Raw genomic sequence first — 26722 nt, 5'->3', positions numbered from 1 at the left:
GCCTAAAATAGACTCTCTTTTAAGAGAAAAGAAGTACCTGCCGTGGCTTGTTGGTTGCCATTTTGGACGGCAATGTGAGTTTCCTTACACCGTTTTTCCTGCCTCTGTGAATCAGGGAGTGCCAGAGACCTTGCCACCCCCTCAGCCAACCCAGCACTCTCTGTTCAGGTGCTTCTGCCAACTAATTAACACCTCCTTCAAAAGCTGTAATTGGACAGCAGATGCACATGAAGACAGAACCCAGTGGGGAGTCTCATGCTTTCTATACATATATTTCATGAAAGGCAGGAAGTGAAATCAAGCAGGCTGATGGGAGATTCATTTTGCCAAAATGGCCACCCCCAGAATCTTAAGTAAATTTATGGAGTTTTAATGTAAAATAAATTTCTCATATCTTTGGAGGAGAGGCCCATTTTTGTTGTTTTTCACATGTAATCCAGTGTGTTCTCAAAATTCTGGAAAAATTACTGAACACCTTTGGGCATCCCTCAGATGGTACCAGAAGCGCAGGCACATCTGAACACCTGCCTACACCTCCAAGGACCATTAAATTCCCGTCTCTGGTCTCAACCTCTTATCTAGCCTTTGTTACCACTGTTCTGTGTGTGACCCAAGCAGGATCATGTCACAGGCTTAAAATAGTTTTATGCTTCTCCAGATTTCATAGGATATAATCTAAACTATTTAGTGTGTGTGGTGGGTGGGGTGGGGGGGTTCATAGGCCCGAGTACCTGTGTCCTGCTTACCTTTCTCTCCTAACACCCACTCACATTGTACCCACTGGTCCCCTGTATAAGTGGTCTTCTCTCACAGCTCTGTATTCTAGAATCATCCCTGCCCCATTCTCACTCCAAAAGCCATAATTCCCACTTTCTCCAAAGAGCTTGGAAATAATTTTTTCACTGACCTGCAATTCAATTCAGTTCAAGTCAACAAAGTCTACTGAGTATCTATTCCATATCAAACACTCTGCTACATTCAAGATGTATAGTGATAAGCCATAAGCTCTCTTTCTAAGGAGCTTACAAGACAGGGGAGTCATCAGTAAATCGTTATGGTAGTTGTTGACCTACCCTCCTGCAGGGCATGCCCCAAGGCCTGTGGCAGCATGGAACAATTTATTCTTCAGAAATGGGAGCCAGAGTTGGGAAGGCAAATGTATTGGAGCAAATTTCAGAGAAGAGGCCAACATGGGAATGGGCCTTCTTATCTCTTCTGTAGATTCTTATCTCTTTGCTTTGGGTCCAGGCATCCTGGTGTGTGTAGAGCAGCTCTCTGCATAAAACAAAAAAGAAAAAGGCAACACAGAGGTGGATAAACCAAATCAGATGGAATGGGCAGAGTGATCATGGCTTTTGGATGATGTGAAGAAATAAACTCTGCAATATGTCATAAACTGGGTAAGTTCTCCCTAAGTAGAACTTATCCTCCCTTCTGAGGGAGGAATGTCTACCTTTTGTGCATATACACGTTACAGGAGAACACTTGTCAGAGGGTTGCAGGCTTTGTCTTGGAGGAACAAATAAAAACTTAAGTTACTGTATACAAATTACACATTAATATCTATAGCAACTTGCTAAACAAAGTCTGTTGTGTATGCAAGCAAAAATGTAGAAATTTGTAACCTATTGCTAAAAGAGTTTTAACCAAAATTTCAGAAAATTTTGCACTTCTAGGTAATGTGTGAAATAATGAAATAGGTAGGTAGCAAGAAATATAAAGGGGATGTATTGAAGCCTCCATTCACCCCTTACTAAGAAGCATGTGATGACCTTAACCAGGTGTGCGAGGGAATAGGCTATGTGTGGGTGTGGCCAGTATCTTCTCTACTGTGTGGGTTGGTCTGTTTGGCCAGTCTACTTGTTGATTTAGGTGTTGGCCTTTCATTCTCATAGTGTGGTCCCAGATCAGCACCATCATTGCCTGGGAACCCCTTAGAAATGCAGAACCTCAGGCCCTTCCCCAGACATACTGAATCAGAATGTACATTTTATCAAGATCCTCACATAATTCAAATGCACATTAAAGTTTGACAATCATGCTTTCAAACTTCACAGCACCCCTCTGGGGTTCTAACTCTCAGCCTCAGGCTTCAAGCACCCTGAATGCTTGATCAAACCCCTTGTGGTGGGTGCCTTCGTTTGTGTGGAGCTTTATCGTTCAGAAAAGTACCCCAGATTGTATTTACTTGCATTTCCTCCCCCATCACATATGTGCACCACACATATTTTGAGAAGTAAATCAATAGAAAATGTTTTCCCCATTAAAACTTCTCCCCTGACTCCCCCCTAATGCACGCGTGTGCGTGCACACGCGCACACACACACACAAACAACTTGTTACCAGCTTTTAAATAGCAATTGGAAGCCAGTGGATGCAGAGAACATTTGTCAAAGGGGTACATGATTTGTCTAGGAGGAATAAAGAAACACTTAAATTACTCTATACAAATTGCAGTGGGAAGGGAAGCCTAGTTAGCCCTCACTCATTTACTGTTTGTTGTTAGTTTTATTCTCTTTTGAATATTACCCCAACAGTGGAATGGAATTGCCAAACAGCCTCTAACCCCACGGAGGGCAATCAACAGTGAGCTGAACAGGGACACCAGCAGCCCTAACACTTCGTCCTTCAGTCCAATGACACTTCAGTTCTAAACTGTATTTAGATAGAAAAGGTAATATATAGAGATGTAGACGCAATCAATCTGTACAGAATTTCTTTCCCTCTCTTTCTTAAAATCTCTCTCCCTGATCTTTTTTCTTAAAGCAACCCTATTTCTCGCTGAGGGGGAGAACCAAATCTGAGGATCAGGCCTGCCTGACAGGAGTCAGTGCAGCCAGGTTTGGATGAGCATCCTCTTGGCTCTGGCTCATTCTCCCTTTACTATGGTAGATGGTGATCCTGGGACCTGTGAGCTCTTTGGGATGCGAAGTGCCATGATTCTGGCTTTCAGAGTGGCCCCACTTGTTAGGCTGCCATGGATACCGTTAGAGGACATGCTCAGGGTCATAGAGGTTCCCCTTTGTCCCCACCCCTTCCTTTGGGCGTCCCAGTTAAATACTATACCGAGTGATGTGAGCAACTGACCAGACCAAGGGTGGGCACCTGAGGCAAGATGGGTACCTTAGAAGCTCTTCTTTGTGGATTTGAAATCTAGATTGATAGGATAACATTACTTATGTCTACATTTACATCTACATCTCTATTCACGTATTTACCTATGTGCAGAGAGAGACCGGCTGTTTCCTCCAAGCATGTAAAGCATGGGTCTTGGAGTGTGGGAGGGGCATCATTTGCCAGTTATGTGGACATGGATCAGAGCTGCTGAGGCGGCAGGTCTGCAGAGACAGAACGCTAGAACAACCCGGCCAGATGAGCAGAAATGAAAGATGAGAGACAATGAGAGATGGGTCTGCATTTCAATTCCATTCCTGATATCTTCTTATGTTTGCACCCTGTGTCTTTTCAATACCTTTCTCTTCACTGCTTAAATATGCACAGGTTGGCCCTTGTTGCTTAGAGTTCCTGCTTTCTGTCTAGCCATGTAGCACTGTCCTTTCAACCTCTGACGGGTCGACATGAACCCCAGGCTTCTGCCCCCTGAACTAGTCCTGAGGCTGCAGCCCAGGGGTAGTAAGGCCAAGAGGGAAAGGTGCCTCTGAGTGAAAGCGCCCCTGCCCATGCAGCCCCTGTGATCCCACGCTTCGGGATGCCATGTCCTGCTGGCTTCAGAGCTTTCCTGGGAGCTCTCTTAGGCAGCAGAGAAGGTGATCTTGTCACAGGCCTCTTCCTGGATCCAAGTGGGCTAGCTCTAGCTGCAAAGCCCTTCCTAGCTGGGACAGTGAGGGACAATAGTTTCACAGCAAACATTCCCATGAACACAGCTGGGCTGAGGAGGGAAATGACCCAAGAGGGAAGTCACTCATGGGTCCGAGAGAAAATGCTGGGATAGGAAGCCAAATGACAGCACAAAAGCATGTCAGAGCTGAAAAGACCATCTGCTTCCACAACTTGATTTTACAGGTGGGGAAGGGAAGCCAACATTTATTGAAGGCCAGCCATGTGACAGGCAGGTGAGTCCCCAAGAACTCTGTCATTCAGGTATGATCCTCACTGAGTAGATGAAGAAACTGAGGTTCAGAGTGGTCAAGTACTTTGATTAAGTGGTGAAGATGGAGTGGATTATGAGGACTTCTTACTCTGAGCTCGAGGCCATAGTCACCAAACTAGAAGTGACTCGGGACTGGTCTCAAAACTCTCAGACCAGAGCCCTTCGAACCTCACCATGCCACCCACATCACAGTGCACTTTTGCATGGCTGGTGTAGCACTGACCTCGAGTAAGACGGTCGGAGCCCAGCCAGGCACCCTGAGACCTGCTGCAAACAGGAAAACAAAAGAAGAGCCTAGGATTTTCCATGGTAGCTTTGCCTCCAACATGGGCTGTGAGCAAGTCCACCCAGTAAGAGCTTAGCACAGCCAAGTTAGTTCTAATAGGGGCTAAGGTCCTAGAAGGTATGGGGAGAGAGGAAAAGAAGTGACCACAGAGGACACAGAAGGACCTAGGCTTCTTGTTCTGGTTGTCTCACCTTGCAGCTCTTATCTTGGGTAAACCACTGATTCTGCATCTTCAGTTCCTCTGCGGTATCATGGAAGGCGCCTGGGTTGGACAGTGGTCAGTGACGGAGCTCTGGAGTCCTCAGGCCTGGATCACAAATGGGCCTCTTCTGTCACGGGCCCTTGGCCTCAGGCATAAATGTTGTCTGGGGACAGGATAATGGTCTTTTGAAAGCCTAAGCATAAGTGAGCACAGCGTACATGCCAGGGAGAAGAGAGAAGAGAGAAGATGACTTGGAGTCGATGACAGGAGACCCAGCTGTGTAGTTTGGCTACACAGATGTGCCCCACCATACCCTGGGGAGGCTGTTAGCTTAATATGCCATGCAGATGTAAGGGGCATTCTATAAAGCAACTCTGCAGTAAACAGGTCACGCTACACACACAGGCAACACAAAGACCTGCGCTGTACAGATGTTCCGTGCACTGTGCCTGGGGACATGGTCTGCAGATGTTCGCTGCAGACTGAAGAGCACAGCCAGATCAGAAACCTCTTGGATTGGAAACAACAATACATTATTTTGTTTTTAGAAGTATCAGACTACCAACAAATGTTTGCATTGTGCACCATTTGCTATCTGGCAACGTCAAGATATTTGTTGAGTCCTGATGTTGTGACGTGCCCGAGAGTTTTCATGGCCTTTAGAGTCTTCACTGCGCACCCTCTCTCCCAGTACTTTGGGGGTCTTCTGACTGCAGGTTCCAGGAATCCTCCTGGGTGTACCCCCTACAGGGCCTGGGCAGGATTACAAATGGAGGCCCACAAATTCAGAGATCTAAATATTTAACAATTCCAAAGGATGCTTAAAAAACTGTTAGGTAAAGTATATTCTCTCCCCTTTTCTTAACAAATGTACTTTCATGGCAATCCAAGAGGCCATAGTTGATTTAAGGTGGTCAGAGACTCCTTGGGTTTCTTGGCCAGAACAGGATGACACCAGGAGGGCCAGTCCCTGGCCTCTGCCTGTGACCCACCCCCATGCTCTTCAGACTCCTGTTTCCACCTGCAGCCGTGTGGAGGCTTTGTGTTCACACGAGAAGAGCTCAGTCTCCAAGTCTAGTTCCATCACAACCCCACACAGCCACACCCCGGCCACCCCTCAGGCCTGGGCCATACACACTGGAGACCTGATCCACTCTTGGAAGGATGGGCTGGTGAAGTCTGTGCTGGCCCCGGAAGCAGCATGAGAGCCTTTGGGCAGGGAACTGGGTTACAGACACCCGGATTCAGTCTAGAAGTGGAAGGAGAGTGGGTTTTGGGTAAAATCTTCCCTTTGGTCACATGAGCTCCTCGCTCGGTGGGGCGGGGCATGGCTGGAGGACGATCAGAGTGGAGCCTTTGCAGCACCGGCCCCAGCACAGGAGGTCCTCCTGTTTGCCTCTAAAGGTGACTTTCTTTCCTGATGGTGCCAGGTGGATGCCAAAGAGGCATAGGTGTGTACTACAGGTTGCTCTGAGCTTATGATAAATACAGAGCTTTGCAGGCCACGTCATCTGGAGGACGTCATTACTTGTTTGCTCTCCAGGCTAGCTCGTTTCTCCCTGCTTCCATGTGCGGATCTCAGAACCACGACCCTTTGCTGGGACCTCCTCACAAAGGGTCATTCCACTCTGGGTGCAGGGTCAGTAATTTTTAAAAGATGATGGCTACTCCTTAACAAGTACTTGACATGTGCCTGGACCGAGCTGGAAAATCTATGTACTTATCTTCCTTCTGGAAGAAGAAATGGGCTCAGAACAGCATTGTTTAGGAACTTACGGCTGACACCAAAAAGTACCTAAGTCTCAGAGAACAAGGTTTACCTGGCACTAAAGCCTGTGACCTGCCTCCCTGTCTCCCGGGATGAGAGAAAAAGCAGCAGGCCCTTTTCAGAAGTGTGTGTGAGTGTATGCACCCAGTATACTCTGCATTGCATACTGGACAACCCAGCCTCAGGAGCCTGAGCTTTTCCCTATGCCCTCGCAGCAGTCAGGGAGATGGTGCTGCTCAGATTCCCAGCCATATCGTGTGTGCTGAGCCAGCAGCTGATAGCATTAACTTCTTCAGGTTCTTCTGAAGCATGAACTTTTTCCAGCTCCTTGGAAGAATCTCAGCCAGTAAATGACCAAGACAGTGACAGCCCCGGCATGTCTGTCTAAGGGTGGCCTTCAGCAAGGGGATGATATGAGGCCCTAGTTATTCCAATCAATACGGAACTCTTTGACTGGGCAACAGCCTCCATCCTGTTGGCATCACAGGCAGCTGCAGCCCCTGCCCGGTCCTGCTTCTGCCCTTTCCTATCCCAGGTGTCACTCTGCAATAGCCCTTTTGTACTCCCAACTGTCTCAGCATCTGCTCCTGGACAGCCCAACCCTCAGTGTACTCACAGGGCTCTAAACTGTACGGACAACCAAAATAAACCATCTGAAACGCCAGTCTGCTGGAACGAAATGCCACAAGGACAGGGATGATCATGGGCCTTCTTTTCTGCATTGTCCCTAGCACGATAGGAAGTGGCACCCAGTGCTAGGTATGGAGTTCAGTGAAAAACTGCTGAACAAATAAGTGAAATCCATATCTCCGCATTTTCTTCCATTGGGACTGGCTGGCCCCACGCTAATGCTTCTTGTATTTCCCTCTAGTTCACTCCATTCTCCTCCCACCACACTGGCATCCTTTCCTCGCCCTTCCTCAGTTACTGAGAATCGATGTCAGGCACAGTGCCACCATCTGCAGTCGCTCCAAACCACCCTGCCATCCCCCTTCAGCTCCTCTTCCTGTTCAGCTTTCCCAGCAAGCCAGACTCCACTTCCAGCCACCTTTGCTCCCTGTCAGGGGTACATACTCATCCCCTCAGGGCTCTGCTCTACAGAACACACGTAACAAGATGCTTTTTTCTTTTTAAATTGTCTTCTAGCTATCAGGCATCCTATTTGGTGCTCTGCTTATATTATCCTTATATGTTTTGTTATAAAATATTAAAAACTTTTTATTTTAATCATTTTTAAGTGTATAGTTCAGTGACATATTTAAGTACATTCACAATGTTGTACAACCCACAGAACTTTTTCATTGTCCCAAACCAAAGAGAAAGTGTGTGCCCGTTGAACAATCGCCTCCCATTCCCTCCTCCCCACCCTTGGCCACCTCTGTTCTACTTTCTGGCTCCCTGAGTTGGTCTGTTCCAGGTAGCTCATGTATTTGTCCTTTTGTGTCTGGTTTACTTCACTTAGAGTAATGTTTTAAAGGTCCACCCATGTTACAGCCTGTGTCAGAATTTCCTTCCTAAGGCTGAATCACATTCCAATGTATGCATAGATCATACTTTGTTTATCCATTGATGGGCATTTGGGTTGTTTTCTACAATTTGGCTATTGTATGTAAAGCTGCTAGGAACATTGGTGTACATCTGTTTTTAGTCCTTGTTTTTAATTCTTTTGAATATATACCTAAGAGTAGATCATACGGTAATTATATTTTTAATTTTGGGGAAACCTGTCAAACTCTCTTCCATAATACACTGTAGTATGGAAGAGTCATAATACACTGTAGTGAACATAGGACAGTCTTTGACAGGTCCTGAAGTAAAGAATCTGTAGAACTTTGACCCACCATTCTGCAAACTAATTTGATGGTAGAATAATTTTTTGTGGAGTAACTGGTTGTATACCATCGCCTGCTGGATTGGGGAACAACGCCCTCAGGCCTGCACGGGGGGGCTGGGGCTCAGGGAGAGAGAAGAATCACTCAGAGCCCAGGGATAGGACCACTTCTAACTCTCCAACTAACCAGCTGGGTGACCTCGGCAAGTTATTTTCTTTCTCCTGGTGGCTCTGCACGCACCTGCACCTGGCCTATCCTTCCTCTGTTTCTTTGCTTCTTGAAGATTAACTATGAGGACTATCTTGGACACCCACCCCCTCCCTCAGGAAACTATGACCCTGTTGTCATCTCCCCAGGCAGGGAGTGGGAGCCCCTCTTCTGCTCAGCTCTTATTACACTGTGTCACCCTGTCAAATGCTTGGCTTCCTCCACTATTTCGAGGGGGGTGTCAAATTTGGTTTGCGTAAACAACCACCTTAAGAGCTTATTTAAAAAATGCAGATGCCTCTGTCTTACCCCTAAAAAAATCCAACTTAGTTGCTCTGAGGTATGTATTCAATAGCTCTAGAATGTGAGTTTTTAACAAGCACTTTGGGCAATATTCTCAGGCAGATGATTATTTGCAATCCCCATGACTGGCTCCACGAGGGTAAAAACCACTTCTACCTGTTTATTTTAAACAATAAATGTTGAGTGAGTGAACAAATGAATGAATGAATGAATGAAACAATGCCAGTTTCCTCCTCTGTAAAATGATGAGGTTGCACTGGAAAGTCTGTCAGCTTTCTCTTGGTTAACCTTCTCTTTGTAAAGTTCAGGTTATTTTACACAAGCTACTGTGTTCCCAGCCTCTTTAAGATCGATCAGAGCCATACACAATGCACAAACCTAAGCACATGAAACCACCAGGGAGGTCTGCTGAAGAGGAGTTAGTCTAGTCCGCACTGTGATTCAGCAAATGACTCACAACTCATGAATAACCATATTTTGAAACTATCAATTTTATCACGAGGCAAAGATACAAAGGAAGACATGAAGTTGTGCTCCTGTGCATTTGGTCTCCTTCTCGGAGTAGCTGAGAAGCAGCACTGCCAGGGCTAATAACCCCCCAGGTTTGGGAATTAGGGAACAAGGCATTACAGGAAACCGGGGCCAGAGAAAACTCCGGGGTGCTGAACAGCTCTCCAGCTGGGTGGAAGGGGTACAAGCCATTAGCTCTGTCAGAGCCCCATGACTGACTCTGCTCCAGCCACTTCTCAGTGGAGTCTTTGAACATAAAACCCTGACTCTCCTCTCCCTGAGAAAACCGCAGGTTCTGAGAGGAAGCTCCAGCTTTGCACAAGAGCTATGGCCTGAGGAAAGTGAAGTCTCCCATCACTATGACCACGCAGCATTTCAGAGGAAAAGGTTGGCTATGGCTGCCAAGATCCAGCAAATATTTGGTTAGCTTGGAAAGAATGGGTACTCATTTTCCAATTCTCACATATTTCTTCAAGCCCAGTGCCTTTTATTAAAAACCTCAACTCCAGAAATACAGTCGAATGAAATTTTGGGCTCGAAGCATTCATCTGTATCCCGGGAAGCAGAACCTAAAATCTAAACAAAGAAAAGCTTAATCACTAGAACTCATGAATTTCCTCTAGGAACAGGGCCCGGTGTAGCCGAAGAATCGTCCGAGGGGCTCCTGACTATTGTTTTCTTTGGGTGCGCATTTACGGGAGGGGCCAGGGAGTGTCCTTCGGTTGGCTAGGGTCAGCACCCCATGGCCCATGGAATAAATCCTGCCTTCAGCCTTGTTTGCTTCTGCGCCGCCTGTGGGTTAAGGATGTGTTGGGTTTTTTTTTTTTAGATTTTTAAATATTAAAAAAATATCAAAATAAGAAAAATATTTCATGACATCTGAAAATTATAGGAAATTCAAATTTGTGTCCATCAGTAAAGTTTCACCAGAACATGGCCATGCTGATGGGCTTATGCTGTGTATGGAGCCTTCTGAGCTACAATGGCAGAGGTGAGTCATTGAGACAGACCCTACGGCCTTCAAAACTTAAAATCTGTCCTATCTGGCCCTTTGCAGGAAAAGTCTATAGGCCCCCAAGTAGGGGATATAAGACTTGATCTTCACTGGCATTTGAACTAAAAACTACAGCGTATATGTTCACAGTTAAATAATTATAAAGCAAACACTTGTATAACCTAAGACGTGGGTCAGGAAGGAAGTCATCGCTGGTCATCACCTCAGAGTCCTCCCTGCGTTTATTCTTCCTGCATAGAGTTCGTCAGTAGCTGGTCCTCTGTGGTGTCTTCCTTGCTGTTCCTTATACTTTTACCATGTAAACACCACACCATGTTCTCCTTTTATCCACAGGGAGTATGTTCCAAGACGCCCAGTGTACACTTAAAACCAAGGCTAGTTCTGAACCCTACATACACTATGTTTATTCCTGCTCACACATACCTATGATAAAGTTTCATCAATAAACTAGGCACAATAAAACATTAACAACTAATAAAAAATAGAACGATTATAACAAAATGCTACAATAAACGTTCTGTGAATGTGCTCTCTCTCAAAGTAGCGTGTTGTGCTGTACTCACCTTTTTGTGATGATTCCAGGTGATACAACTGAGCTGAAGACGGAGGCATCACAATGAAGTGTTAGGATACTGACCTTCTGACGATACTAACAAGCACTTTGCAATGTCTCTTTTGCTTATCTGAATTGCCAGCAACCCAATCCTTGGGTTTGGGGGGCATTTTTAATTAAAATAAGAGTTACTTGAACACAAGCACCGAGAAACCCAGAGAGTCAATCTGACAATTAAAATGGCAACTACCACCCGCCAACCCGTGACTAACAGGAGAGAGCACGTGAACACGTGGGGCGTGAGCGTCTGCAGGCAGAGACGCTGGCCAAAGGGATAATTCCCATCAGGACAGATCAGAACAGGACATTGCGAGATTTTGTCACGCTATTCAGAGCAGCTTGCAATTTAAAAGTTACCCCCCCCCCCCCATACACACACTCCCACAGATGGAAGCTCATTGTTTATTTCTGAAAATTTTAAAAAATTTTTTATTGATCTTAGAGAGAAGGGGGAGAGGTGGAGAAAGAGAGACACCAATTTGTTGTTTGGTTTATTCATGCATGTATTGGTTGTTTCTTGTATGTGCCCTCACAGGATATGAACTTGCAACCTTGGTGTATCACGATGATGCTCTAACCAACCCAGCTACCGGATCAGAGCGGGAATTTTCTCTTTAATGTTTTTGGACTGCAGTTAATCACCGGTACCTGAAATTGCAGAAAGTGAAACCTAGGATAAGGGGAACTACTTACTGTAATTGAATTTTACTTGCTTTTGAACTGTGTATTTATAGAATTTACACTACATTTGCTTTTGTGTGTCGGTTTCTTTCAGCATAGTTTGTGAGACTCGGCCCTGAGTTACTGCATGTTGCTATAGTTCTGTCACTATTTAGCTGCATGGTATTCCACAATATTTCTTTAGCACAGTTCATTTATTCGTTTTAACGTTGATGGACGATTGGGTCACTTCCAATTTTTGACTATTGTGAATAGCATTGCTATGAACATCTTGTATCTGAACCATCATTGGTTTATGTGAAAATCTCTGGAGAGGAGTGGAACTGTTGAATTGTAGGATATGTATATCTTCAACCCTACTGGTTAATACCAAACTATTCTCCAAAAAGTTTGGACCAAATAAACTCCCACCAGCTGCCTCCTTCTAGGGAGCAGAGAAGTTCTTAGTGTCTGATCAGTCAGCACTAATTCCATCTCTAAACCCTGAACCACACCTGCCCCCAGCACTCCGGAGAGCCAGAGTGCATGGGAGCAGTAATCTCTTCTGCTTTGTATCTTCCCTTCATGTAATCCTCAGGCCTTGAACACAGCAAGAAAACAGTCAACATTCTAAGAATGATCCTTGAGATAATGTGATTGTATTTTAGACTTTGTAACTGGCTAACTGGCCAGCCAGGTGTGAGAATGTCCTGACCACCTTCTCCTCTCCCCTGCACCCCCATGGATGGGAGCTGACGGAGAAAGGCCGTCGCAGCCAGTGGGTCAGATGGCCTTCCAAAGCCTGCGGAGTGGACAGGATGAGCCAGGGAAATGGTCATTGCCTGTTTCTCCGTCAGGAAATCAGAGGACTTCCAATGTCAGGGTGTCAGCTAACGGCGATCTGATGGTTGCATCTTGCTCAACAGGGTTTTAGGGAAACTGGACAGAAGGCACCCACCCCGCCGGCAGCCCGCAGGCAAAAACCCTGTCACCTGGAGGGCCAAGTGGGAGCGGCGTTTCTGAGGCATTATGTAGCACTCCACTGAAAAGGCACAAATACACCCCAAACTCCAGCACACATTTATCCAGTTTGTGAAGTGGATTAATAGAATAACCAATAAAACATGTATAAAAGCTTTAATTAAATCTGATGAAATAAAACTTCATGTTTTATTTATGGACACTCCCAACATGTAAAGGATTCAGGGACACATTCATTTTTACTGCCATTTCGTCCTCATATCTATAATTAAATCCAGGCTGCAGCTCTGGCCCAAAGCAATGCAGCATTTTAAAGCTGGCCTTGGACCCTCCCTCCCCCACCCCATCTGCTTTTAATTATCATCACCATCCCGATATGAAGGAGGCTTATGGTAAAACAAAACAAAATAATAAAACAAACAAACGAAAAAACAGTTGTTGCCATTGTGTTTTAAAATGACGTGCTGAGGGAGGGTTTCAGGTGGGCGGGCACATCCTCTATTTCCAGTTTTATCCTGTACCAAGTGCACAGTCCCTTCACTTTACTTTTGACATAAAAAAGGGCTTCATGAAACAAGACAAAATAACTTATGATTATATGAAACATAACTGTGACAAATCACAAAACTATACATATTAATAGAAAAAAAGTGTACCTAATTCTTTAAAAGATTTATGACAATAAGCACCAGATGTGCCCTTAGAGTAAAATCGGCCCCACATCCAGGATGATGTATGCAGTTCATTTCTCTACGTGAGTGTATATAACTATGTACAGGAGTCTGTGTGATTTATGGAAAACAGATTTCCACTTTTCCCCCCAAAGTGCTTTATGTCAGCAACATTACACAGGATGCTCTGCTGTCTGTACAAAATAAATCTCTTCTTTTTTACACTCACCATTTTTTCCAATGAGTGTTTTTTTTTTGCTTTATCCTTTGCAAAAAAAAAAAAAAGTGTAACCACAAAAATTCCATATGACCAACAAAAAGTGCCATTAAAAAATTCTATAAAATGACATGGTCAAAACAGTCAAATAAAACACCAAATAATTAAACCGGACATTTACAATCACTATTCCCAATACTTCAAGGCAACTGAAAAGTCAAGGTTCTTGGATCGGGCAGACGAGCATTCACCTCTGTTCTAGCACGCTAATGTGCCTGACAGCTGGGCATGTAGAAGCAACAGAATACCGACACTCGGTTTTATCAGTGAAAAGTACGCTGTGGTCCACTGAAGACCTACTATCCATTTTAGAATCATGTAACTTGGGGGAGACAGGTAAAGGGACCCCACAGGATTAGTAAATATTTAAATAATATTTAACAGCTGATCAGAGGCTAAATTACAACTGACACTTTGATGCAGTCCCTTTAGGGAATCGACACAATGCAGTAAGTGAAATGTCCCTAGGCATACTGATTTTTTGTTAATTTAATAGGATAATTAGCTTTGGGCTGCATGTATTTTCATAGGCACCCGTTTTTACTTAAAAAGGGGGGAATGACAATCTTTGAATGTGTGTGAAAATGGTTACATATAAAGACTAAAAAGGCCAGGAAGTGGAAGGGAATAAATTTTTGAACATTCCATCTTTACTGCTAAAAAATAATAATGAAAGCATATATAAGTCCTATGCAATGTGAAACCAAGCAAGAAACAAATTTTAAGGAGAAGTGAGATTCTGGAATCTAAAGGCAGCATGAATAGTTGAGAAGGAACCTGGGTGTCCTGGCCTGGCCTTAAGCTCAAGCCTGCAGCCACCAGGAAACACTGAGCGGATGTGAGGGGCTTCCAGCATTGCCGGTAGCACTGGGCCCCCGCTCCCTGTGAGATCCCTCTGCCAACAAGAATGCCCCCCTGAGGGGCCAGCCCTGCAGGGGCTGCTGCTGCCTGGCTCCCTCCAGCCACAGCAAAGCAGGAGAGAGGCGGGGCCACTGTGAAGCCATGATAAGACCAGAGACTGGCACAGGAGCATTATCTCCTCCAGCTTCTGGCTTTGTCTTCCTTTCCCCTTTTCATTTCGAATTACCTAAAGCCATAAGACAGGGGTGACAACATCAGCTGCAAGAAAAACCTTGCCTTTTCCCTTTTGCCTCCTCATCACACAAATGAAATACATTTTGAATTCCTCATAAAGGCTTATGGATAGACGGTCTCTCTAAAAAGCTTTCTTTTCTTTCCAGATTGTGACACATGAGAGGTGTTAGTGTCATATGCATGTATCCTTGCTTAGGCCAAGTGATACACCCATAAAGTCTGCAAGGAGAGTGGTATTTTACACGCAGCCTGAGAGAGCTCACTTGGAAAGGGAGCCTAATGTGCATCCTTTCATAAGGTAGAGCAGATTTTTGTCAAGTGAATAACTTGTTTCTTTCATAGACTTGAACGTCTGCACGGGATGGCTGTCCTCAGATCAGAGCTCACGGAGAAACTGGACTGACCCAGCACACATAAGGATGGACCCACACTTGGTTCTTTATTCACCTTATTCTACCATATGTTTGAATGAGGCCCAGACACAGGCAGAATGCCACTGACTGCGCAGCCAGACTAGAAGGACCCATCTGTCAGGACACGGCTATCACTGGGTACCTCTGACACTAAGCTGTTTAATTGTCTTGTTGAAGATTGAATTATTTCGGTTTAACAAACAGCACTGTTTCATTTTGGTTCAGAAAACATTTTTAAAGAGATTGAAAAGGAAGCACGAAATGTGACAGTACTGGATGCCCTAATTTACTGGGTGTCTTTGGGGTCTGGCTAATTTTTATAGCCTAGGCCTTAAGACTCGGGATTGTTTTAAAGCTCTGTAAAGGTGCCACGGAAATGGGCTTTATCTTCAGGTTTTATCTCAACTGGCCAAGTGCTCTGTGAAAATCCCAGGCCCTCAAACCAGGAAAAAATGGTTGCCTTCTTCTGCCCACCTTCCCAGAACTGTTTCCTCTGCCTGCCTTAGGTCAGACCTGGCTAAGAGTGGAGGACCAGACAACGGTGGGTGGTGGGCAGGTCTGAGCCACAGTCAGAAAGAGGGAGAGAACAATGCAAAAGGGGGGAGAAAAGTGCCAGGGGGAGACAGACAGTCAGATGGTGGATCTCCTGAGGGAGGTGAGCAGAGGCTGTGCAAAATAACTGGATATAGGGCATCTCTAGTTTGGTTTTCAAGAAAACCAAGGGACGTAACTCAGTGTGTCCCTGTGCTCACACCTCCTAGTGTGTCTCTGGCAGAGCACCAGAGAAGAAGCAATGGGGAGCAGGTCTTGACCTTGTGCTTTGAACAAGGTCTTTGAGGTGGAGTTGCTGGAGAGTTACCCCTATAGGGTTCCTGCTCCAGCACTGGGAAGAGGGTGTGCCCACCCTGTTTCCCTCAGGTAGCCTTTGCTAATGCAAAACTAGCATTCCAGGAGTGCTCACAGGTGCTGCAAGGGGTGGCCAGGCGGAGCTGCACAGCTGGGGCAAAAAACGTAGGTAGCTGGCTGGGGTGATTACAATAATTTTTGCATCCAAAGGACAGACTCCTAAATATTTTTTCCACTTACAGTAAGTGTAAATAACAAGTCTTTAAAAATGAAAGAACTAAGATAGGTTTTTGAAATATAAAACAAGCTGTAGTGCCTTTCAAAAGACCACTTGACAGAACCTTCTTATTTTGCTTTCGGAGAAACACTGAAAAGCAATTGGTTAGCGTGGGGATATGTAAAAGGACAGAGGGAGGCAGCCAGCTCACTGAAATGCCAGGCTGGTGCTGGAAACCTGGGGCTTCCCCAAGAGTGGAGCCCACTCTGTGCTGTGGGACCTGGGTTTTCTTGGTGCCTGGCTTGGCAGCAGCCAGCAGTGAGGATGAGCACGGGCCGAGGCAGTTCACTGTGCTTCTGGCAATTTGTGTTGTCCTTCTCTATTCAGGGTGTTCGGCAAGGGTGATTCCCAAACTACGTTTTCACAAGCACATCACTTCATTGGTGTCCTCTGACAGTTGACAGCAGGAAGTAACAGGTATCCGGTAGAGTGAGTCTCAATTCCCTTTGGAAAGACAGTCCTGCTGTTACCAGTGAACCAAGAGAGGAAAAGGAGCAAATGCAAACATTCCTGCGAAGCCCAGCTATGACCGACCAGTCCTGCCTTCTGAAGCACATCCGTGACTTCGCAGGTTCCGCTGACTTGGTCGACGTACTTTTCATGCAGTCTATGAGGGTGCGAGCACAACAGGTGGCAAGCAACTGAAAGGTTCTGCGTGCCAGTGGTGGTGGAGGCCAGGGGAACATTTAGCCTTCAGTATAGACGGAGGAGAGCTGGCTAGGACAGCGATCCACAGCGCTGATCTGCAAGAATGTGGGGTCTTCAGGCCCACCGCGAATGGACTCTCCAAAGAGGCTTGAGGAACCCGAAGGCAAATCGTACACTGGAAGAGAACAAACACACAGGTCAACTCCTGCCTTGCCACTCCCCCAGGGGTACAGTGAGGTGACCGTGCTGAACGAGGCCCCACAGCAGGCACCTTAAGGTGCCTATCCTTAGGCCCCTTGGTGGAAGACAAGGCTGATGTGCATGCAGACAGATGACCAAAATAAGTCTTGGCACAAAATATGGGCTGAGGATAAGCAAAAATGAAGCAGTCTGGGAAAGGGTGAGGGTGGTCTCAAAAAGAGGTGATACTAAATTAAAGTTGAATCATAAAGGATGGGATTTTTACAGATGGAGAAATTTTGAAAAAAGAACATTCCAAAAGCAGAAAACAGGGATAAAAGACAGAGAGGAGGGGCATGTGGGGCCAAGTGTGATGGCAAAGCTCAGGTGCAGAGCCTATAGGGAGATGTGTGTGAAGGAGGTCTCAAAAGTCTGGTCTGGGCTAACTCACCAGGGCTTTGAATGCCATGTTGAGAAGAGTGGACTTATTCTCTAGGCAACTGGAAACTAAGGTATTTGAGCAGGAACATCACTTACTTTATCCTTCATTTTGGAAGGCAACCTTCATTTGGTTACGGCAACACAGAAAGCAGAATAATGGTAAAGATAAGGGGCTGACTTTGGGAGACTCGCTGGAAAACACTGACAGCACCTGGACTATAGTCGTGGAAGCGGGGCTGGGAGAAGCAAAGAGGAGTGACGTTTAAAGGGTAGATGCAACAGGATTTGATGCAGTCATGTGCTGGGTCAAGTTTAGCCCAGTCGGTCACAGGAAACGCAACTGGTCTCTCCTGCCAGTCTGCGCAAGTTTCTAAGTCACAAACACCCACACACCTGTAATGCCCGAGTGAGTCGAGAAGGCTCTGTGGAAAACATCAAAGCCAGCCTGGCCCACGGACGTGGGGACCAGGTAGTCCTCAAAGGAAGGCACCACACTGCAGGAGCTGCTGGGCGGCATGGTTCTCTGGGAGTCCGGGTAGTGTGGGGGGCAGAATGTCTGCAGCTGCCCATAAAATCCTGAAATGCAAGCACAGCACTGAGCTACTGCAAGGCACAACTTCCAAAGATTGTTCCAGCCCCACCAGACCCTCATTCAGCCTAGCTTTGTATGACAAAATGCCTTTAACTCTTAAGCTCACCCATAAAACCTTCTAAGCAAGAATTTGGAATGCACCTTTTGGGCAGAAGTGCTTCCACCTTCAGGGGCTTTCAAAGTTTATTGGCTTATGAAATTTTTATTTCTGCTCTAGCGCCTGAGCAGGAGGGCATCTTTCTTCCCCTAGACTCTCCACCGCGTCCTGGACGCTGAAGGCCTGACCTTCAGAGGGCACGGCCGCCCTCGCTCTCCCACCAGATTTGGAGTACATCTTCCTAACTTTGTTTATCCTACATTCTGTTTTTCACATTTCGTAAAAATCTGAAGAATTTTAAAAAAATAAATAGAGATCTAATCATTCACCTGTCCTTCTAACAGATAAATTCATACACATTTATATCCTCATTACTTTGAATAGGTACATAGGTACATAGTACCCCAGGTACATAGATAGTATCCCACAGTCGGATTACTGCAATCTACTCAACTGTTATTACTGTTGATCTTGGTAATGAATGAGAAAACTGAAAGTGAACAAATAGTCAAATGGAGAAATATGTGGAAAGATTTCTTAATATTTTAAAATGATCATCAATATCTTGCTAATCATGTTTCATTTATCTCTTTCAATTTGGTTTCTCACTTAATGGAGTTTTCTTTGGGACCTTATGTGGTCTTTTTTAAATAATGTTCCACACCTTCCTTTTCCTTTTTCCATCTCTGCCTCAAGATAGATTTAGGCCAATGGATTAATTTCTTGGCATACAATATGCTTAAACATATAATAATGAAATCTTCATTTGATACTTTATTAAAGGCAGGGTTGCAGCTCTCCTGGAAACTCCGTTGCCTCATGTCTGTTTCTGCAAACATAAAGTGTGAGCATCACCGTCCATGTCGCTGGGCTCTTCCAAAGATTAAGCAAATCATCAGATAAGGAAATCCGTATAGAACATTAAAGTGCTTTATAAACATCGGTTATTATTGCTATCACTACTCTGGTTTTGGCAGGAAAAAAAGGAGGGATTAGTAGAGGAAGTGCCCCAGGGCCCTTTGCATAAATATTACGTGATAGAGAACACAGAACTAATCCACAAACTTTGGCCCCTAGTCCTATGTGCCTTCCTCTACCAGAACGGCCTCTTCTTAAGATGCGAAGGCTTTAATGGTAGGTAGAAGATTGACAGGGGAGGGTAAGAATAGTATAGGAAATGGAGAAGCCAAAGAACTTATATATATGAACAATGGAGATGAACTAAAGAGGGGAAACATGGGTGACAGCAGGTGCACAGGGTGGAGGGGAACAAAAGGGGGAAAATGGGACAACTAGAATAGCATAATCAATAAAATATATTTTAAAAAAGATTGGAAGGCTTCACATTTGGTTAAAGAAAATTAAGCTCCTATCAACAGGCAGGAAAGTGCTATCAGGGTTCTTTTTGGCTCTTTAAATACAACCAGGATGCACTGACATATCCAGGCTACCACGCTCACAACCCTTCTCATTTCTGACTGGCACTCTAAAGTGCGACCTCTCATGCTCCCCTTGGCCAGGAGGCCTGTTCTCTGGTTACCAGAAACACTACTAAAGAATATGAGCTAAACTGCCCCTAAAGACACAGGCTGGCCCTCTAGGAGCTTATGATCCAAGACAGAGAGAAAGATGCAGGTTTATACATAGGGCACACCCATAGTAGAAAATAAGTAGTAATCCCCTTCATAAGCAGATGGTTGTATATTTATACAGAATCAAGAAAAAGTCCACATAAAGTTTGGGGGGAATATTAAGTGCATGTTAGCATTATATACTAGGAAAACACTTAATGAAATTCCATATCAAGGCAGGAGAAGAAAAAAAGGGAAAATTATTGGCTCTTCTCTTTTTGACACTCGAAGGCTTCTTCTATATGCTCTCAATAGAGAGATGGGCAGAGGACCCGAACAGACCACTCAAATTTGACCAACTGATAGGGACACACTGTCAGTCCCCTGGCCATCAAAGAAATAAAAATCAACATGAGGATAAAATACTATATTCTACCTATCACATTGACAAGGATTTCTAAAAATCACTCTGGTGCTAAAGTCAGAGTGGCAGAGAAATTCTGTGGAAGCATTGCAGACATGACATGGTAAAACAGCATGAGCCTTTTGGAAAATGATTTGATAAGCTGTATCTAGAACCCTGAAAGTGTTCATGCTCTTGAATATGAAAATTTTACTTGTGGGAATGTATTCTAAAAGTATAATCCAAAGAACAGAAGAAATTCTACACAGATGGTCATTGCAGTGTTGGCCATCATAATAGAAACTTGAAGAGTCGAAATGGTAACCATAAGAGAATGGTTAAGCAAATAGTGGTACATGTACATGATGGGAATATTAAGTAGCCATTAAAACAACGATTATATAGAATTTTTACAGTGTGGAAAGACTATTACAAGGTTCAGTTGGAAAAAAGCCAAGATACAAAGCTGAATACAGAGACAGGGCTCAGTTATGCGGAAGCCTAGGCATAGGATAGATTGCAAGGCAACACAGCTATAGGTGTCTTTGCTTTTGTTTATATTTTTCTGAATTTCAACAGTGGTGAAGAGCAAGTACTCTGGAGCCAGATTTCCCGGGTTCAAATCCTAGCTCAACTACTTACTAATTGTATAGTCTTGGTGAATTATTTGACCTCTTGGTGTTTTAGTTTTCCAATTTGTAAAATGGAGTTATACTTAATACCTACACCTCACTGAATTATTATGAAAATTAAATGAATATTTACATGCTACATAATATAACCTGATGATATAATTAATCATATAATTAACATGTTAATAATGTAATCTATGTAATATATAAGTTTGCTCAATAAGGAAAGCAAGTAAAATTATTTCACTATAATGTAGTTCTCAAAAATAAAAAAAAAATTATGAAGAGAAATAAAGTTTTCAAAAAGGCAGTAAGTCCTTCTGCAATACCAAACATAAGAATGAACACAGCAGTAGGCCTGTGGCTCATGTACAGCTCCCAGGTGGAATCCTCTGGAACATTCTCAGCCCTCAGGGACCTGAGCCATAAACCTCTTGCTGAGATTGGTTCCCGGATCCTGCACTAATTGACACCGACCCTGATTTCTTCATTCACCAAGCACGGGCTCAAAACAGCAACAAGTTTGAGTGGTTTGATGAACCCGGGATGTGCAGCTTTGTGGCTTGTGAGGTCACTAAACTCCCCCTCTCCCCAAAGAGGGACATTAATCATTCAGGTGTGTCAGGTATAGTGATAGAGACTTTCACCTGCCTTTTGTGAAAACCAATTCATTCATTCTTTCCTATCTTCTCTCACGCTTCTATGAGAGAGCAGACATGTCATATGGCTTCAATCTACATTTGCACGTTGTGATGTGTAAGAGTATACAAGGTTAAAGATGCAGTGAAATCTACCCAGTGTTAAACATTTAACCCAACATTCTGGGCTCCCTTTTCCAGTTTCCTCTGTCCATCTGGACCTGCATAAGAGGGCAGAGTGGACTGTAATTCCTGCCTGTGGGTGTCTTGGCCGAAACAAGAAATATTTGAAACCAGAATGGCCCTGCAAGCATGTTTTATCACTCTCACAGCCAACTTGGGGAAAGAAAATCCTCTTTATTAAATCCCTCCCTTCAAGAAGCCAGCTACTAGAGATGCCAAGTGCACTGGTGTGGAGGACTGTGGTCACTGAAATCAAAGAGCTTTAACATATCCTCTTCCCAGTGCTATTTCCATAAAACTAATGAAATTTTTAAAAATTCTATTAGGGTCTTGCCACACACACATACTGAGAAAAAGCTTGACTCATTTTTTTTTGATGAATGGCTCCTGTATTCCAGCTGTTGGATTTCACATAGTAACTTTGGAAGAAACACTACCTCTCGGACCCAAAGCAAAATGAGGCAAGATGTTAACACATTTGGTGAGCATAAAACATGAGAGTGATGGCAAGGTCAGCCAATCTGTCAGTCAGTCAGTCAGTCAGTCAGTCAGTGGTAGTTACCAAGTCTGGTCAAGGTACCTCCAGAGAGACCAGAGCAACAGAAGACAAGACCTTGTCCTTGAGGAGTGATAACGCAGCTGGGGTGAGAACACACACATTTGTAATAGTAGAAGAATGCACACATGAATTTATGTTGGCAATAAATATTGGTTGTCCCATTTAATTATAAAATCACCCCTCCCCCCATTTTAGAAGTTAGTTTACCTCCAAGAATGAAGGGGTGGGGTGGAGGGGGAATGGGGAGGAATCTGCGGACAAACTGACTCTACCCAAACTGCAGCTCCTAAAGGTCAGGGAGACTCATTCCTCCTCTTGTAAATTTTGGGAAGTTTTTCTTCCTTCTAAAAACTAACTTGTTTTTATAACTATAAAAATATTTGGAATTAAATATACCAATTAGAAAATGGAGAATAGTATAAACAAATAAAGAAAAATTATTTTTATTTCTACAATTCAGATATAGCCAGATTACATACACATAAAACTGGAATTTTATACATAATGTTTTGTATCCTGTTTTCTCCCCTAATACTGCCTATGAGCATCACATATTAAAATTCCTTCTTCAAAGCCCCTCCTCTTTCCTTTGTCACATGGGGTCCCTAATGTTTCCATGATGGTAGGTTAGATCAGGAGTTCATGGTCATTCCTTCTGCTAATGATGATAAAGCAGCCCCAAGAATCTGGGTGTGGGTTTCCTTCATAAGGGGGGAGGCGAGTGGAGGAAGAAAAGAGGAGAAAAGACTCACTATAATAAGAAAAGAGTGTTGTCTAGGGCAGCATCATCCAAAAGAACTTTCTATGATAGTGGAAATGACCTCTATCTCGCTGTCCAATACAGTAGCTGCATGTGATTACTGAGCACCAGAGATGTGGCTAATGTGATTGAGGATTTGACTTTTAAATTGTATTTAATTTTAATTAATTCATATTTAAATAGTCACATGTGATTCCTGGCTCCTGGACTGGACAGCACAGATCTAGGGCAATCTGCCTTCCCAGGTTTAGCAGACTTTTGTTTCCAGAATGTTTCTGATTGAATTACTGAAGGAAGAAACACATGATCTACCAAGAGTTCAAATAAAAGCCAGATAATGATTTTTAGACTCCTGGCCTTCAAGATAGGAAGTATGTTAGACTCTTTATTACATATATCTTTTACTTACAAATTTACCAACCCAGTGTTTATGGAAGGAACTGCAGTAAAATGTATCCGTAAGTCCTGGCCAGCATGGCTGAGCTGGCTGAGCTGGCTGGAGTGCTGTGTGGTCGATGGAAAGGTTGTGTGTTTCATTCTCAGTCAGGGCCCTGCCCAGGTTGTGGGTTTGATCCCTAGTCAGGGTGTGTGCAAGGAGAAACTGATTGATGTTTCTCACATAGATGTTTCTCTTCCTCTCTTTCTCCCTCCCTTCCCCTTGCTCTAAAAATCAATAAGCATGGCCTTGGGTGGGTATTAAAAAAAATGTATCAATAAGTAGACAATGGTCACCCAACTTACAACCCCAAAGAGGGCTGATGAGCATTGTTCAAGCTCAACTTCCAGGGCATTGCAGCTCTCCTGGAGGAGTCACCTGTGCTTCTGGAAGTAGAAGAGCAAAAGGAAACGTGTCACCCACTGTGAGACTAGGTCACCATGCCCACTGCTGCAATCACTGGAGGAGCCACGATGGTGAAGTGACGTTCAACACAGAGGCCCTACCCGACTCACACTCACATGGGTGTACCTTGTCGAGGTGCTGTGTCAGGAGCTGTGTGCTCAGCGGGTTTGTTTATGTAGTAGGTGGCTTTGCAAAACAAAATTCCTGTTCTCCTTTTCGGTGAGGCTGGGCACCACCGCCAAAATCTGGGCCTCAGGAAAAGTGTAGGATGGACACATCTGGAATTGAGGCTGATTCATCCCTGAGGTAGGCGCTGCCTGGACCATGATATGGCCATGTACAGATGCGGACTGCCCATGCGTGCAGACTGCCCATGTGTGGGCCATCAGAAAGGCTGCCCCCACCTCCTTCCCCAGTCAGACTGTAGCCTGATCAGGCCTGGCAAGACCCTTTGTGAGTGTCCTTGGAAACAATGCTAAGAACATTCACTTCCCAAGACCCCCTGGTGTCTTTGGATGGGAAAACCCTTCAACTCCTGTGTGATCATTGTAGGGGCCGGCCAAACACTGTAATTTTCAGCTATAGCCCAATTCTCAGGAGTCACCTGTTCTCTTGACCTTTCAGAAGAAACACTGACTCAGGTGTATGCTTGACTTTGCCGTTGTAGTTTTGTAAAATGGGGGTAATCACAGTATCTACTTCATAAGGGAACTGCAAAGATTAAAGATGATTAAAACAGATGATCCATGGAAAGTACTGTGCATGCGTATGAGTACTGAGTATGAGCATGAGCAAAAGTACTGAGCCTGGCATAAGGTAGCACTCCATAAAATGTCACTCTTCACTTTTCTCCTTCTATTCTTCTAATAACACAAGCATTCCAATGTTGATTTCCTTCACTCATCAACAATTTACTAAACACTTACTCCAGTGCTGGAGACACAATGATGAATGAAACATGCTCTATGACTTCTTGGTGTTTATGTTTTTGTGAGAAAGATAAGCATATACATGAAAACACAAATAACATAATTTCATACTATATATGATGATAAAAATAAAATGTTCTTTAAGGGATATATAGAGATGCAACTTTTTCTCCAGATTACATTTGAGGTGGGAAGAGAAAAAAGCAACAAGAAAGAAGTGTGGGTGCTCCGAACACACTGTGAGAGTGCTGGCTGCGGTTCCATCTGCCTGGCCCTGTCTGGTGCCAGCAGGTGTAATCAGGAGTCATCTCACAGCCCTGCTGAGCCCCAGCCCTCGTGCAGTGGTGCTGATCGGTTTGTGGCTGAGTAGCACATACCAGTGGCAGAGGCAAGGCTGGCAATGCCTTAGCTTCTTGGTGGTACAGTTGCTTGCTGGCAAAATGGAAGGAAGGATGCCCATTTATGAGCTTTCTGACTCTATTTTTCAGCAGAGTTTGTGAGTCACTTTAGGAAGTGTTGAGTTTTGCTTCTTAGCCATATGCTTGCTGCATGTGCAGGGGCATGAGTAAGCCCAAGGGATGAATGGGAGGGCTCAAATCAGAGAGCTTGGGGACAGGGACATATAAAAAGACACATCATCCTACTCCCTTGGATCACCAATTTCTTCTTTCCCAGCACTCTCTGGCTCTTTGTGGATTCCCCCCTACTCTCTGGGGGCCCTTGAGCCACCCACTTTGAATAACTTTTGTAATCAATCCATGACACAAGCCAATGACACAAAAGAGGAAAACACAGGCGAATGTGTTGGTAAAGCTCCTAAAAGCCCTAAGATTAGGATCTTTGGTGTTACTCTTTGCAGCCTGATTTTATGCATTAAAATTTCACTCAGAGAAAGGCCCAGGAAATCACATACTTCCTACTCACCTGGTACCTTAGTATTTGAAAACTCTTAAGATTCCTTCTTATGTAGCCATCTGACATTCCTGCCTTGTGCAAAGGTGACTAGAAGAAATGTTCTCATTTTATAGACAGAGATGGAAGCAGATGGACTTTTGAATCCCTTGCCATTATAATCAATACTTTGTTTATATGATACCATGCAAATAAGAGAAAAGTGGAAAATTCATACAACCATTTTAATACTTCCAAACAATCAGATATTTGAAATGATTCATGGGTCTAGCCTGACTCTTAAAACAAACGGGCAGCAGGACTGAAACAGCCATCGTGGGGTCCCCTGCTAAGTCCAGAGCCTCCTCACTGGCAGTGCCCTTGCTTTGGCCCTTTCACAGAACGTTTTGGGTAGTGTTGCATCAACCACTCAGAGAATTCTGCCAGAAGGAAAAAAAAAAAACCTAATACTTATTTGCTCTGAGAAAGGATTGTGTTTGGCATAGAAAATAATCCTTACAACAGCTTTTCAGTTAATTAGTATTGTTTCCAATTTATAGACAAATAAACTGAGAGGTTACAATAATTTACCCAAATCCCCATAGCTACCAAGTTTCAGAACAGAGTTCCCACAAGACTGTGGGGGCTTACGCTCACGGACACGGTCACAAACAGCACCTTGCCACTTTTGTTAAGGTCCCTCCCCGCCAGGTCACGGACAAAGTCATCTAAGCCAGAGCAACATTCCATAAAGTACAAACATTTTCATTAGGGAAAAAAATACTAGATTAATTAATAAAACTGATGAAATCACCTAATCACTGAAAAATTCTAAAAACCCTCAAGAGTAGAAACAGTCATTTTGGAAATTTGTTTTGGCCAGCTTTCTGATTCTGTTACTGTTTTATTTCTATCCATTGCATGAACAACTTGGATCTGGGTTTGAATCCTGGGTGACCCATTAACCAACTGTGTATTGCTGAGTAAAGTATTTTCCTTTTTGAGCCTCATTTTCTTTTGAAATACCTATTTTATGGGGTGTGAAAACACTATTAGAGTGTTTATAAAGCATCTAATGCATACCTTGGCATGTAGTGGGCCCTCGGTAAATTGTGGCAATTATTATTGCCATGAAAAGCTTGAAAGTACCTATAGATTCTGTATAGTACACAAATTATTCTTAAGCAATTTTTCTCTAATAACCCACTACCCTCGAGTATAAAAATGATACTTTCTTAAAAGTGAAACCACCAACATTTGATTGTCATTCTTTTATCTTGGCTCCTGGTC

At 44.1% G+C, this 26722-nt stretch overlaps 1 protein-coding gene across 5 annotated transcripts in view; it reads right to left on the bottom strand.

Moving 5' to 3' along the window:
* Positions 1–12636: 12636 nt before the first annotated feature.
* Positions 12637–26722, bottom strand: part of GLIS3 (GLIS family zinc finger 3) — a 453286-nt gene continuing 439200 nt past the window's right edge. For 4 of the 5 annotated variants that reach the window (XM_028528961.2, XM_036021684.1, XM_036021687.1 and 1 more), the window contains 2 exons: positions 17730–17912; positions 12637–16890 (listed from right to left, as the gene is read on the bottom strand). In XM_028528961.2, coding sequence (XP_028384762.1) covers positions 16754–16890; positions 17730–17912 — 320 coding nt within the window. In that variant the 3' untranslated portion in view covers positions 12637–16753. The remainder of the gene's footprint in view (positions 16891–17729; positions 17913–26722) is intronic. The other variant, XM_036021683.1, reaches the window with a different exon arrangement.

The sequence above is a fragment of the Phyllostomus discolor genome, chromosome 3, assembly GCF_004126475.2.
Source record: "Phyllostomus discolor isolate MPI-MPIP mPhyDis1 chromosome 3, mPhyDis1.pri.v3, whole genome shotgun sequence".
In the NCBI taxonomy this organism is placed as follows: domain Eukaryota; kingdom Metazoa; phylum Chordata; class Mammalia; order Chiroptera; family Phyllostomidae; genus Phyllostomus; species Phyllostomus discolor.
Note: the sequence above shows the minus strand (reverse complement) of the source record. Positions and strands in the feature narration are given on the sequence as shown.